At 40.2% G+C, this 15,321-nt stretch overlaps 1 protein-coding gene across 1 annotated transcript; it reads right to left on the bottom strand.

Annotated features, from left to right (window-relative positions):
- Nucleotides 1-863: 863 nt before the first annotated feature.
- LOC117531195 (zinc finger protein 569-like) lies at nt 864-14,792 on the bottom strand. The gene is made up of 5 exons (XM_034194242.1): nt 14,604-14,792; nt 11,645-11,766; nt 11,370-11,565; nt 3,597-4,227; nt 864-963 (listed from the first exon to the last, which is right to left on the bottom strand). The coding sequence occupies exons 1-5, from the start codon at nt 14,674-14,676 to the stop codon at nt 879-881; spliced, it is 1,107 nt and encodes a 368-aa protein (XP_034050133.1). The 5' UTR covers nt 14,677-14,792; the 3' UTR covers nt 864-878.
- Nucleotides 14,793-15,321: the final 529 nt, after the last annotated feature.

Genomic DNA, 15,321 nt, shown 5'->3' with positions numbered 1-15,321 from the left:
AGGACTTCCACCCCACCTTTTCCTGTATGAATTTGCATGTGTTTGGTCAGATTCCCCTTTCGCCCAAATCTTTTACCACATGCAGAACAGCCAAATGGTTTCTCCCCTGTATGACTTATGTGTGTGATTAGAGTCCCCTTCTGCCCAAATCTTTTACCACAATCAGAACAGCTAAATGGTTCTCTCGTAAATCCGCTTCTTTTATCTTCTCCTCAAATACTGCCTTTTTTCTCCTGCCCCACTTCTCATGTCTTGAGTAAGCGAAGCAGTAGAAGATTGTTTTCTTCTCTTCAATGGTCCAAGTAACAGTGGCGTATTTTCGTAGATTTCTTTTTGGCCTTTGAGGCTGTTGCTGCTGGAGTCCAGGATCAGAGCTATGCTGATCTGATGGGTTATCCAGTTGAGTGCTCTCGCATGGGAGGTCATTCCCTGCAGCACTAAGAGAAGTTGCACCATTACTTTCCTCACACACCCTGGTGCCTAGGCGTGATTTGGGGACCTTTTTATCCTGGGAGACATCCGGCCAGTACAATTTGCCATTTTTTGACTTTTCCATATTTGCTTTGTGGAGTTTTTAGCTAGGGTTCGTTTTCACTGAAACGTCCTCATACAGAGATCTCTCCCCGCAAACCCTCTTCACAGTGGGACCGAGGACATTTGAGGCAAATGTCCAGTAGGAACTCCAACCCACCCTTTCTCTCCTGTATGAATTCTCATATGTGTGGCAATACTACTTGTCTGTCGAAATCTTGCACCACACTCTGAACAATCAAACGGTTTCTCGCTTTTTTTTTTTTTATTTCTCTTCAATTTCTTTTTTTACAGAGTGCAATGGGCCCCAACCCTGGGGTCTACAGTTACATCCTAATCATTAATCATTATTGGCATTGTATCCGAGGGCTCTCGCCTTTCTCGCCTGTATGAATTCTCATATGTTTGATCAGACTGCTCTTCTGTCCAAATCTGACACCACATTCAGAACAGTCAAATGGTTTCTCTCTTTTTTTTTATTTTTATTTCTCTTCAATTTCTTTTTTTTCAGAGTGTAATGGGCCCCAACCCTGGGGTCTACAGTTACATCCTAATCATTAATCATTATTGGCATTGTATCCGAGGGCTCTCTTCAAGATGGTAACTGTTCCTTTAACTGCGGATATCTGCACCTCATGGGCACTTGGGTGACCAGGGATTGCCTCAAGATATTTCTTCAGGTTCTTCTTCATAAGCCCTGTTGCTCCCACCACGACTGGTATGATATCAATTTCTTTCAATGACCACGTTATTCGTAGATCATTTTTAAGGTCTTGGTATTTCGTGATTTTCTCCCTTTCAGCTCTATTCAGGCCATAGTCATTGGGGACTGTCACATCAATAATTTTTGCTGTCTTCTCTTGCTTGTTCCAAATGACAATATCAGGTTTTACTGCACCTCCTTCGATATGTCTTCCTGCTGGGATCTCTTTGTCATAAATGACAGTCACTTTTCCATTGGATGAGACTGGTGCTGGCTCATACTCCCAAACGTGTCCCTCTACTTCCACCTCCAGTTCCTTGCATACTTTCCAATGTAAATACTTACAAATCTTGTTATGCCGGCTTGTGTAATGTCCGTCTGCCATGAGGATCTGACATGCTGATACTAAGTGGTTTACACTCTCAACAGCTGCATGACAGAAACTGCATTGATCATTCTGTGATATTCCTGCCATTTTTTTGAAGCCATTTGTTAATAGTCCTTGGTCTTGCGCTCCAACTATAATTCTTTCCCCATCAAAACCAAGTTCTCCGTTTGTAAGCCACCGCACAGATCCTTCTTTGTCTATGTATTCTTTTTCAAGTTCTTCTTGGAATCGGCCAGCCCTTTTGTGCTGTTTCCATCTGTTCATTCTATGTTTTTGTTCTCTTTTGCTGTATTTTTCCCTGACCAGTCTTGCTAGTGTCGTTGCAGGTGTCAGCTCATTGCTTTCTCTCTCTTGCAAAAGATCTCCGCCAAAGTTTTCTGCCAGTTTTATAATAGAGGTCTGTTGTGGCATAGTCTTAATATGATGTTGCATAACCTTTTTCATAACTTCTTCTTGAGAGCTCTTTAAGTACTGCCCAATACTTATTATAGATGCTCTATAAGCCTGGTTGATCTCCACTAGACCTAAGCCGCCTTCTCGACGAGGGAGATATATTCTATCCATACATTGATTTCTGTATGTAATTTTATGTAGGGTGAGCATCTTCCTAGTTTTAGTATCTAATTTGTTAAGCTCACCCTGTGGCCAGTCTACTATGCCAAAGCCATAGCTCAACACAGGCAATGCAAACTGGTTTATGGCTGTGATCTTGTTCTTTGGTGTCAATTCTGATTTACAGATCTTCTTTAAGCGGTTTAAGTATTCTTGTGTTACTTTCTCTCTCATTTTTTTATGCTCTATTGTAGTATTTTCTTCAATTCCCAAATATTTGTACGTGGAATCCTCAGCCAAATCTTCAATAACGTTCCCCTCATCCAACTGTATATTTTCTGTGACCTGCTTTTTTACCACCTCTGATTGTACATTTAGAGCACTTATCCAGCCCAAATTCCATACCGATTTCCTTAGAAAACGTATGGACTGCCTCCACTAATCTCCTGAGTCCCCTCTCTGAATCTGCAAATATCTTCAAGTCGTCCATAAACAGAAGGTGACTCACGACCTGTTTGTTTTCTTCCTCTACCTCCATCTAAGTCATACCCGATGTCCAATTCCTTGAGGATCTTGCTTAATGGATCAATACTAAGACAAAAAAGGAGTGGAGAGAGACTATCTCCCTGGAATATCCCTCGCGTCACTTTTATGTCTGGGATTATTATCTGCCCCTCTGCATGGTTTAGAGTGATGGTGGTGTTCCACTTATTCATTTGTGTTTTCAAGAGAGATCTTACTTCCTTATTGATGTTATACAATTCTAGGCATCTCATAATCCATGAATGTGGGACATTATCAAATGCCTTTTTGTAGTCAATCCAAGCCATGCTGAGGTTTCTCCTCCTTCTTTTGCAGTCCTCCAGGATAGCATTGTCTATCAATAACTGGTCTTTAGCACCTAATCTTTTTCTGAAACAACCTTTCTGCTCATTCTCCAGGTAGCCACCAGTGTCCAAATGTTCATAAACGGCATCGGCTATAATTCCTGTCAGCCATTTATAAGTTGTTGTTAAGCAACAGATGGGTCTATACTTGTTGGGGAGCTGCGTTTCCTTGGTCTTTGGGAGTAGGGTTGTGTTCCCAGTCGATAGCCAGTCTGGTGTGTCCTCTTTTCCGTTCAATATTTTTGTGAAAGCCGCGGCATAATGGTGGTGCAGTGCTGTCAGTCTTTTTAACCAAAAATTTGGGACTTTATCAATGCCAGGTGCCTTAAAGTTACTATATTCATGAATTTTATTTCTTATCAATTCTTCAGTTATGATCATTGCTGGCATTTGCTGTTTATCTTTGTTTTTCCGTTTTATTATTTCAATCCACTCAGCCTCTTGGTGCTGTTTAGGGTCTTCAAACAGTGGTCTCCAGAACCTCTCTCCTGTATGAATTCTTGTGTGCGTGATCAGATTCCTCTTCTCCCCAAACCGCTTACCACAGTCAGAACAAACAAATGGTTTCTCTCCTGTATGAATTCTCAGATGTGTGATCAGATTGCTCTTCTGTCCAAAACTTTTTCCACATTCAGAACAGTTAAATGGTTTTTCACTTGCTTGCATTCCTATATGTTGTTTTGAGACATTGCTATTTGTTTGACAGTTAAAACCTGAAGATTGTTCTCTTGTCCATTTCCATTCACAACTGTTGTCAGTCTCAGAACTCTCTGAACCCCTACTATTGGTATCTGGCTGTAAACGACTATTTGGACCCGAGTTGCTGGCTGGTTGTGGTCCTCCATAGCCCTCTCCATGAGGTTGTGTTGTCAGTGTTCTGTGGACAGATGAGCAGCTGGTTACAGGCTCAGCCTCTGTGCCATCATCACTTTGGCTTTGATGAACCTGTGATGACTCTGGTTTTTCATCATATTCACTCTTCACAGGGACAGCAGTCAAAGGGAACTTAGTGATATCAGCCTCCTCCAGCTGGTGAAGCTGCTGTCCCTGCTGGCATATCCAGAGTGTCTCTTGTTCCTCTTTAATGTCCTTCTGCTCAACACTCATTTTCCACTCCAGGTGTTCAGGGAGAATTTCTTCTTTAGCTACCAACAACTGCTGCATGTCTGCAAAGAATCAGTTAAATTGATAACATTAAAAACATACATCCATTTCTATACCTGCTTGCTCCAATGAATGGGCTGGAAACTATCCCAGCAGTCAAAGTGGCACAGAGTTTGAAAGAAAAGCGTAAAAATGTCAAAGTCACTGTAGGTGTGCTGCGCTGTTTCGTCACTGCGCACTGAGACACAGTGACACCATTTACATGCATATAAAAATCCAGTTGCTGTCTGATTATTGGCCATTATCAGATTATTAAGTGGTCATGTAAACAGCAAAATCTGATATGCTTTATCCAATAAAGACAGTTATCTGATCATGAGAAAGCAGATTAACACACCTGGATTTCTCCCCAATACTCCAATTTCTTTTATACATGTAAACCATTAGTCAATTTATTTCATTCATTTACATTTAAGCATGTGTAAAAGCAAATGGCACTCACATTTCCAGAGGTACAGCAGGATGCACTGCTGTCTTGTCTGGCCTGATAACAGACCACAAAGTTCAGAGTCGATTGTGCCCCCCCCCAAAAACAAAAAGTTCTTCAATGGCCTTGTGTGTTGTTTCAGCATTCTAAAGAGCAAATTTCTTGGTGATCTGTGTGGTTTATAGACATATTTATTGAAGTTGACCGGAGTTTCCTCAAAGAATGATGTCGTATTCCCTAAGTTTTCATACACGACGACATCAACTCCATGCACCTCATCGCAGAGAGAGAGGGTAGAGAGAGGAAAAAGGGGGAAAGAGCGAGGGAGAGAAAGAGAGTGAGAAGGAGAGAGAGAGGGGAGAGAAAGAGAGGTGGGAGGGTGCTCTCTTTCTCTATAGTCTATGGTTTTTCCTTCAGGAGCTGCCCTTTCTCCTTTCTCCACTTCCACAGAAATCCAACTAATGAAATGAAACCATGTAAACTTGTTTTTCCCAATTACTGAATTATTGAAGTGCATGTAAACGTGCCAAAGCAGATTAATTTAGATTAATCACAAAACTTGCAACAAAATGCATTCAATTTTGAAAAAGAAAATTCAGAAAATCACATTGTACAATTTTTAAATAATTAATTTGACCTCCTGCTCAGGCCAGCACATGTCCAGGCCCATTTGAAGTTCACCAGTGACCATCTGGATGATCCAGAGGAGGAATGGGAGAAGGTCATGTCATCCTTCCATTAGTAAGAGCACTGAAGATGGGTTGTGGCTTTGTCTTCCAGCATGACAATGACCTGAAACACACAGCCAGGGCAACTAAGGAGTGGCTCCGTAAGAAGAATTTCAAGGTCCTGGAGTGGCATAGCCAGTCTCCAGAACTGAACTCAACAGAAAATTTTTGGAGGGTGCTGAAACTTGAAACCTGACAGATCTGGGGCCTCATGTACAAAGCATGCTTACGCACAAAAACCTGGTGTACGTCTGTCTCCACACCAACGTTCAGATGTATCAGAAGTGAAGTGATCGTGGAAATGTGCGGTGTATCACACAAAAATCCTGGCTGGCGTACGCACATTTCTACAGCTACTATTCCACTGTGGACATGTAAAGGTGACGCTGGGAACCGTTAATAGTGTGAAAACAAGAAGGCATCAGAGTGACGTGCACATCAGTGACACGGTGATGAGCAATTAACACACCCACATGTTTGCAATTATATGGATAGATATAAAAGCATGGGCAAAGTGATGCGTAAAATGGCACTAACAGTAGCAGCATTATCATTGTTAGAGGACCTTGCTAATGGTGCAATCCGACAGGAACGTGAGGATTTACTTCCAAATGAGGATAATTGGCTCATCGATTTCGATTACCAAGGCCACTGTTACTGGAGTTGCGCACAGAACTGTGGCCCAGAGCGCAATACGGCGAGGAGGGTTGTCTGTGCCCACACAGGTGCTGACCATGCTGGGCATCCTGGCATCATGGGCATTCCAGCGTGAGCTGGGTGATCAGTCAGGCGTGTGCCAGTCAACCTTGCGCCGACCCACCAGCTGTATGGAAAACAATCATCCCAATCTCATTCAGGTACATTCCAATATTACAGCGCATTTTGCAGTGAGAGCCGGTTTCCTGAATGTAACCGGAGCTACTAACTGCACACATATTGCTATGAAGATGCCATCACATGATTAGTTTTTCTTAATAGGATACATTTTCATTCCATCAATGTTCAAATCATGTGTGTAGTGCGCAAATGAGTATCAGGGTGGAGGCTGCATGGTGTGCTATGCGGGGACTACTTGGTGGTTCAATAAGTTATCCATGTAACTGTTCCTACCGAAAACCAGCATGGGAACATTTGGGCATGTGCGCATTCAAATTTTTGTATTATTATTATTAATAATATGTTTTCTTTTTCTTGATGGTGGAACTAGAGAGCCTCTTAACAAGTCCCCGACGATGTTCAGTATTTGTCAATAAAAGCGTGTGTAATGTTAATGTCACACACTGTCAGCTGCTGTGCACCTAATATCTTTTTACTTCAGTGTGTCCGTGCAGCTCAGTTCAGCATTTACACACACAAACGTACTTATTTAATTTCCGTTTTACATTACAGCGAGCTGAGAGAACGGCGATCTAACCACAGCTTTCATTGTTTTTGCACGCTGTCTCTGAACTTTGTTAATTTTTTACACACAATAACAACACAGAGACGATGGCGGGCATCATCAAACACACAACACTCCACACTTATGGTACCATCAGCATGACACAACCAGACTATTTGAATACATTTACCTATTCAGATGGAGGCGTGACCAGGGAGGAGTTTGGTACATGTGGACGTGTGCTAAATTCCACGTTCAGTGGGATGTACAAACCAGCTGTGCGTGGATTCATGCCTATGCATAGTTTGATACATCTGAATATATGTGTGCTTACGCCTGATTCAGGGTTTTGGCGTATACCAACTTTTAGTAGAAAGTCAACGCAAGTCTTTGTACATGAGGCTGCTGGAGAAGAGGGGCGGACCAAAATCCCTGTTGCAGTGTGTGCAAACTTGGTCAAGAACTACCGGAATTGTGTGACCTCTGTAATTGCAAACAAAGATTTCTGTACCAAATATTAAGGTCTGTTTTTCTACTGTGTCAAATACGTATTTCATGCAATAAAATGCAAAGTAATTATTTAAAAATCATACAGTGTGATTTTTTTTTTTTTGTTTTAGATTCTGTCACACAGTTGAAGTGTACCTATGATAAAAATGACAGACCTCTCCACTCTTTGTAGGTGGGAAAACTTGCAAAATCGAGAGTGGATTAAATACTTATTTGCCTCACTGTAAATATAGTTCAAAACCGTTTTGTATATTTGAAACCTTAGTTTTAAAAGCTGGAATGATTATTTCAACAGTTCATCAAGACTGAAATTAAATTGGGGGGTAGCCTGAGAAGCTGATGCAGGAGCACTGACTCGTAGCCAACTGGCTGCTCGCTGCATAACTCCAGTCCTGTCACGTCGTCTTGGCATGATTGACAGTTGGCTGGACCCTCTCTCTGTATCAACTTCATCAAAATAAAATTCCCCACTGCTTGTACACAGATAGACAATATGGACAATGGACCCATCAATCGCTGGCCCAGCCGTCAGTCAATTGCACCTAAACTGGTAAACACAACATGATAAGACTGGACTTCCAACAGAGAGCAGCCAATAAGTTATGAACCAGTGTCCCTGCTGTTGTTTATTAACCTAAAATGTCAAGCTGCAGTTTTCAGCAGCAAACCTGAGCTGTGAAAGAATGCTGACAAAAATAACTTGATTCAAAAGCTCTGAAATGTGTCAAGAAATCTCTGAAAAGACTGGTCCTACAGCCAAAATTCTTCCAAAACAGTCAATTTTACTAATTTTGGGCCACTGAGAATGAAAGCGCCATTTGCAACTCTTGATTGGGTCTAGTATTTAAGATATGTTACTGCTATACTGCAAAACGTTAATATATATAACCCTTTTGCTGATTTATATTAAGTATTTTAAAAAGAAAGAAAACAGGTGAAACATAATTATATACAGTAGTGTTCAGAATAATAGTAGTGCTATGTGACTAAAAAGATTAATCCAGGTTTTGAGTATATTTCTTATTGTTACATGGGAAACAAGGTACCAGTAGATTCATTAGAGTCTCACAAATCCAACAAGACCAAGCATTCATGATATGCACATTCTTAAGGCTATGAAATTGGGCTATTAGTAAAAAAAAAAAAAAAAAAGTAGAAAAGGGGGTGTTCACAATAATAGTTGTGTGGCATTCAGTCAGTGAGTTCGTCAATTTTGGGAAGAAACAGGTGTGAAACAGGTGTCCCCTATTTAAGGACGAAGCCAGCACCTGTTGAACATGCTTTTCTCTTTGAAAGCCTGAGGAAAATGGGACATTCAAGACATTGTTCAGAAGAAAAGCGTAGTTTGATTAAAAAGTTGATTGGAGAGGGGAAAACGTATACGCAGGTGCAAAAAATTATAGGCTGTTCATCTGCAATGATCTCCAATGCTTTCAAATGGACAAAAAAACAGAGACGCGTGGAAGAAAACGGAAGACAACCATCAAAATGGATAGACGAATAACCAGAATGGCAAAGGCTCACCCATTGATCAGCTCCAGGACGAACAAAGACAGTCTGGAGTTACCTGTAAGTGCTGTGACAGTTAGAAGACACCTGTGTGAAGCTAATTTATTTGCAAGAATCCCCCGCAGAGTCCCTCTGTGAAATATACTCAAAACCTGGATTAATCTTTTTAGTCACATAGCACTACTATTATTCTGAACACTACTGTATACACAATCAGAGAAACATGAAAATATCTAGTTTAAAACTTGGAAAATACAATGATTCACCACAAGAATAGTGACAAATTTAAAATTCTGAAAATATATTTGCAGTGTCAGAGAAGAAAATTCAAATATAAAATAGTGTTTGAAAAGTTTTGAATTCATTCTTTAGTTTGTCAAAATATTATACAAGCCTTGGAAAATATTTAATAGTTTCCACTAGGGTTGGGTTTTGGGAACCGGTTCTTTTTGAGAATCATTAATAAATGATTTGATCCACCGACAACAATAGCCTTTTTGCTTAATGATTCCCTTATCGGTCCTTCAGAGCGGTCATTGTTTTTGAGGGTGTTTGTCGGGAAAATGATCAGCTGCTTGGGACTCCAACGAGAGCGATCGCATCTCCTCCCCTATCTCTGCTGCACTGAATTGGATTAACTCCATTAATTGGATTGGATTAACTCCATTGGATTAACCATGGAATTGATCAGCTGGACTCTGAACACTACTGACACCATTTTTTCTACAAGAAAATCAGGGCCGGAGGACCCTGCATGCCCAGATGGAACCTACCCTGCGGGCTATGTTCTCGACGCCTGGGAGCCGTGGCAAGTCGCATGCTTTGCGCCATTCTCTGTGGAGGACGTCGAGGATTTATTTATATTTGGTTTCATCGTAGGGGGGCTGGTACTTATTGGCTTATGTGCTGCCCTGAGCTACCGGAAAATTGGCAAGACGGCTGCCGCCAAAATCACGACCCCTCATTTGTCCATCATGATTAATGAGTTGGGCAAGGTGATGCATTCTCAGACTGCGTTAACCCTTGAACTCAGATGCAAATTGTATAACATCTCGGAGCAAATGCGCACCTTGCAGTGGAAGGCTTCAGAGATCGGGGGATACTGATAATTGGGATCTGGATTGTTCATGTGAGACTGTAAAAGTGTTCTTCACTGCTCAACCACAAACACGGCAGGCTTATCAGCCTCTGAAGGACAAAATGCCCCGTTGTTTTCCTCCAGAAGAATCTCTATGGCCTTGGTGAACATTCGGCTGCCTTCTTATCTTTTCTAACTCCAGTACACAAGGACAGAAACTGACTCACACATGAACAAAGACTGAAAGCATGCTCCACCTCCCCCCACCTCCCCTCCTGCACCCATCACACACCCCATCCCGGCCACTGCTCACACCCCTTTTCTCCTCCGGGGCCTGCACAGTTTTAGCTGCGACAGGTCCCCGTTCCCCCCAAGCTGGAGGCGGCGCAACTCATGTTGATGCGGCTACCACACACTCACATCGCCTCAATTCGGAAAATGGACTGTTTCAAGTTTAGTGCACATAAACAATGTCAAATGTATATGTGTTGTCTTAATTCTGATGTGTGCCATTATTACGGTAAACAAGTAATAATTGTGGATTAATGCTGTATCTTGTCTGTGGCAATTTGAGTGTGGATGTAATCTCATTATTGCACTTGTAATGACAATGACAATAAATCTCATCCATCCATCCATTTCTCTACATTGATTGCAGACCCTACAGCAGGTCTGTGATCAACCGTTTCTGCAGCGTGGCTCTGCTTTGAAGCTTGAAGCAGTGCTCGGACCCGTTGCTTTGTTGGTTCTTTGCTTCGCTGCTTTTCAGAAGCAGCAAATCCACTTCTTAACCCCTCTCAAAGCTATTAAAATATGTCAATCATGAGTCACTTTTGTGCAAATTAAAGTCACTAACTGGGACTCCTGTCTTGTTGTGAGAAAGAAATGAGAACTGTCCTCTGTTCCGTTTGCACAGCTCCAAACGCTGCACGGCTTTCTGCTGAGTCAAGTTAGAAAGATAGAGTCCGGTTGGAATTAATAACTTCACAGTGAATCACCACTGAAATCAAATGACACCTCTTTCCAAACGTAATACAAACAATAAACTGCAATCGATCAAAACATTTTTTTTTTCCTCCCAAAACTGCTGCAGGTCTGTGCTGACGTGCAGGAGCCGAGTGGCATTAATGCCAAAATGTCTGAAAGGAAATGCTTTTGACAAAAACTACAGATTTTGTTTATTTCTATTTATGTCCAGAGATCAAGGATCCACCATGTAGATTTTATTTAAGTCCAGAGATCAAGGATCCTGTGACAAATTTACTTTAAGACTCAATAAAATGTTGTTGACATAGAAAACCTGTAAAGCCTACTTTTAGTACACAGAAAATTCACAAGAGGTATCAATAAGGAATCGGATCGATAAGCGGAATCAATAATGGCATCGATATCGATAAAATCTTATCAATACCCATCCCTAGTTTCCACCTTTTCAAAGTTTCAAATTTAGGCATTTCATTAACACCATATGTCATCAGCATCCGTGTGGAAACAAAAGTCAGAACTCTTACCATCAGTATGTGGTTGTAAATGTCTGCATGGACCAGAGTTGCTGGCTTGTTGTGATGCTTCACAGTCGTCTCCATTAGCTTCTGTTTTCAGTGTTCTGGGTTCAGTTGAGTTACTGGTGAAAAGCTCCACTTCTGTGCTCTCATCTTTGTGGCTTTGATGAAGCTGTGATGACTGTGGTTTTTCTTTATCTTCACTCTTCACAAACACAACAGAGAAAGAAAACAGTGATATCAGCCTCATCCAGACCATGAAACTGCTTTCCTAGCTTACTTACACAATGCTCCCCCTGTTCCTCTTTAATAGCTGGCAGCTCTGAGTCCTTGTGGTCCAGACTCTGATTCCATTCCTGCTGCTCAGGAAGAATGTCATCTTTACCCATCAAGAGCTGCTGCATCTCTGCAAGGAAGAATTTAAATGGATGAAATGATGAACCACACTCACTATAACAAACATAAAGCAGTATAATTGTCTGTGTGTCCTGACTAAACCATCTTGTTGTACTGAGGAAAAATTGTTCAAAACTAAGCTCTTGGGTGTAACAGATGACACAGCACCTCTTAAAACTGTAAGGGTTAAGCAATGTTCTGCTCCAAGGAAAATAGGGGTAATTTTGTGACTAATTCATGAAAAAGATAAAGCCCATCATAAATTCAATCAATCTAAAGATCCCCTTCTTGCGTAAAAAGGTCATGTATAGTAAACATTTGGCAAAATCTAATTACATTAAGTGTAAATTAGAGGAACATTATTAGGAATGTACGTGCACCAACTAAATGCTTAGCAAAAACAACCATTGTCGGGTCACTGATTATTAATGAAGTGTGCTATAATTTGCATAAGGTGACTAATACATTTAATTATTTATTTATTTTTACATTTGTGGCATCCTATCTGGTAGACAAATTATCTGATCCTATTGGTAAAAAATGGTAATTCTCATGTAAATGTTTTTTTTATTCAAGTGAGTGAGTGAGGTGTTATTCCTAATGTAATCTCTTTTACAGAGGCAACTGGATCAGGTGTATAAGATTTTGACAAACGTAAATTCAAGCAAAGCAACTAGATTTGTCCAGTTATCTCTGAAGTTTAATAAAGATGGCACAAAGCTTATAGTTTAAATAGATTATTATTAACTGCCATAATTCCAGAGGACCTAAATGTAGCAATAGTTATGCCTATTCACAGAAAGGCCAGGTGTTCTTCAATGTTCTGGACAGACACCTGTCTGGTTCACTTTACTGACTACATCAAGCATGAACAAAACAAAGGCAACTATATAGGGATGGTTTTGCTGGCCCTCCAAAAGACCTTTGATACGGTGGCCCATGACATAATACTTGTGAAATTGTAAGCTATTATTCTCCAACAAACTGTTATTGACTGGTTCAGGGCTAATTTGCACTCTCGCAAACCAGTGGTGGATATTTTGTGCTGTATATCAGATCCAGCAATTATTTCTTGTGGGGTCCCTCAAGGGTCTATACTTGGCCCATTATTATTTTTGATCTATGGTAATGACATAACCTTAGCTGTTAAATGGAAATTATTACTCTATGCTGATAACTCTGCCCTTACTGTGGCTCATCAGAGTCTGGAGGTATTCAGTGTACATTAGCAAGGGAGTTAGAATGACTCTGGAAAAGGCTAATTGAAGATCGTCCCTTCATTAAGGCAAAACCAAATAAATTATCTTTGCATCAAACTCAGCTAAATCGATTCCATACAGGTGCAGTGCGATAGGAGAGATGCTTGCCAGTCTTTTGCATATAGACAGTATTGTAAAAAGAGATGCTAAATTAAACTTCCTGCATCAGCAAGCTAATATTAGTCATGAAACCAAGAAATTTCAGGTGTGTGTGGCCCTCATACAGTGTCACTACGACTATGCCTATATGTCATGGTACTCTGGGCTAACTAAAACAAAAATGCAATGAGAGACTGCAGCTTTCCCAGAATAATGTATTATATTTGGTGCTGATACGTTCCTACAGGTCAATGTGTTGCCAGTACACATGCATGTTTCCCAACTCACCTGAACCTTAAATTTAAAATTCTTCATAGTATTGCTCCTTCATATTTGTTGGATCAGTTCAGCTTGGTTCAAGATTTACATTCCATCAACACAAGATAAAGTGCATCCTCTCTATAGATACCTCATATGAAAGCAATTGGTGTGTACTTTTGTGTACACAGTTATCAAAGCATTTAATAACTTCTCATTAGCGGTCAGGTCTTATAGCACTTTAGTTTTCAGTCTGCAGTTAACTATCTCCTTTTCAACAAACTTATACAACAAAAATCTAATGTTTTATGTACTTTTATTCTATTTTATCCCAGTTTAGTTCTTTGGATATTGTTATTCTGTAAATGTTTTAGGTGTCTTCGATGTTATCATATGTTATGATTTTATCGCTGGCATTTATTTACTGTATCTTATTATCTTTGTTGTACTAAGGACCACACTGGAAAAAAGTGTAATTTCGCTTTCAAGCGTTATCCCGGGATTTAATGTTGTCATATATGCATGTTTATCTCTGTATGAATAATTTTGGCCAAATAAACAAAACAAAATCAAGTCAGGTCTCGGATCATGTGCTGGTGTTGCATGTTACTGCATCCACCACGCTACGGAACTGCATTGGGTCCTGGTTAGTAACAAACCAGGCAAACCACCACTTCAACACCATCTCGGATCATCCAAAGATAATGATAAAACAGTAAGCCAGATTTTCTTTTTCTTCTTTTTTTTTTGGCCGACATGGTGGTAACGCCAACACAAACACAACACAACACACACTAACGGATATGAATGTGATGGAGTGTGGTGAAAACGCAATATCTTACAAAATATATTTGGCTAATTTCTAATAAAACTATCAAATCAGACAATCATTTAAAGCAAATTTTATGATGCAATTACTTGTGTTTCAGGCAGGAAATACATCTTTAAAAATTTGGCCTGTAAAAGTTTCTTGGAAACATCTCATCTTGAATCATATCTGAGACAAAATTAGATTTTGTAGTTTTGCAAACTGCTGAGTTGTAAAGGATGTAAAGCTTCAACAGTATTTTCAGATTTTTTTTTAAAACTTATTACAAGGTGTTTTCTTTACATGAATAAATTATATCGAACTGAAATCTGACTTATTTTGTCTGACCTTAACTGTCACAAGATTATTCTAAGATTTTGCGTTTTTGCAGTGTTGCTCTAAAAGAAAGCTTATTGAACAAACCTGCTTTGTCCCAACAAACTTCAGTTTTGAAAACAGCATCTTGGACGTGTTTCTTTCCTTCTTTTAAGCTCATGTATTCTTTCCACGCTGCGATGTTGTTTCTAATAACTCAAACATCACTTCATTAGCAGTAGTTAGCCGCTGGTTCAACGCAATCTTCAGGTGTTGGACTTCGTAGCCTTAAGTTCGTCTTTTCTGCTTCTCTCATTTTATTGCCAGTTAGCTGTTCCCAAGAACGTTTTCAACATAGTTTTCAACGTTTACAGCTAACTAGCGTTAGCTCCGAAAACGAACAGGAAGCCGATCATGTTTCTTCTTCTTCCTCTTCTTTTGTTGAGGAGGGGGCAGCTGGATTACTGCCACCTGATGGCTAGAGTAGGGATAGGAGGCTAAACTGTGTGAGTTTTCTCCAAATATTCAATCGATTTCAGTTTGTTTATGTAACGGGTTCATTGTCATTCAATCTTCAATATATTAAAGAAGTGTCCTCCCCTAATAATTTCTTTGCAAAAATGAAAACTATTTTTTGGAAGCTTATTTGGAATAATAGACAGGCCAGGCTTAGTTTATCTCTGCTGTATCTCCCCTATGAAAGACAAGTGTTTTGTGAGTTGGTGTCTTTAATACAGGTAACAAGTTCAAACAGGTGCAATTAATACAGGTAAAGCGTGCAGAATGCAGGGGGGCTTCTTAAAGAAAAACTAACAGGTCTGTGAGA

The sequence above is a fragment of the Thalassophryne amazonica genome, chromosome 18, assembly GCF_902500255.1.
Source record: "Thalassophryne amazonica chromosome 18, fThaAma1.1, whole genome shotgun sequence".
NCBI lineage: Eukaryota > Metazoa > Chordata > Actinopteri > Batrachoidiformes > Batrachoididae > Thalassophryne > Thalassophryne amazonica.
The sequence above is the reverse complement of the archived record's forward strand: the minus strand, read 5'-3'. Positions and strand labels throughout refer to the sequence as shown.

Bases quoted from the DNA above. Each gene is read 5' to 3' on its own strand.
- LOC117531195 (XM_034194242.1), bottom strand. From the start codon at position 14,676: ATGAGCTTAAAAGAAGGAAAGAAACACGTCCAAGATGCTGTTTTCAAA. The intron at 4,228-11,369 runs GTAAGAGTTCTG...GATTCTTTGCAG, and splicing joins TTTACAACCACATACTGATG to ACATGCAGCAGTTGTTGGTA. The intron at 964-3,596 runs GTTTGGGGAGAA...ATGTGGTGTCAG, and splicing joins TGTTCTGACTGTGGTAAGCG to ATTTGGACAGAAGAGCAGTC.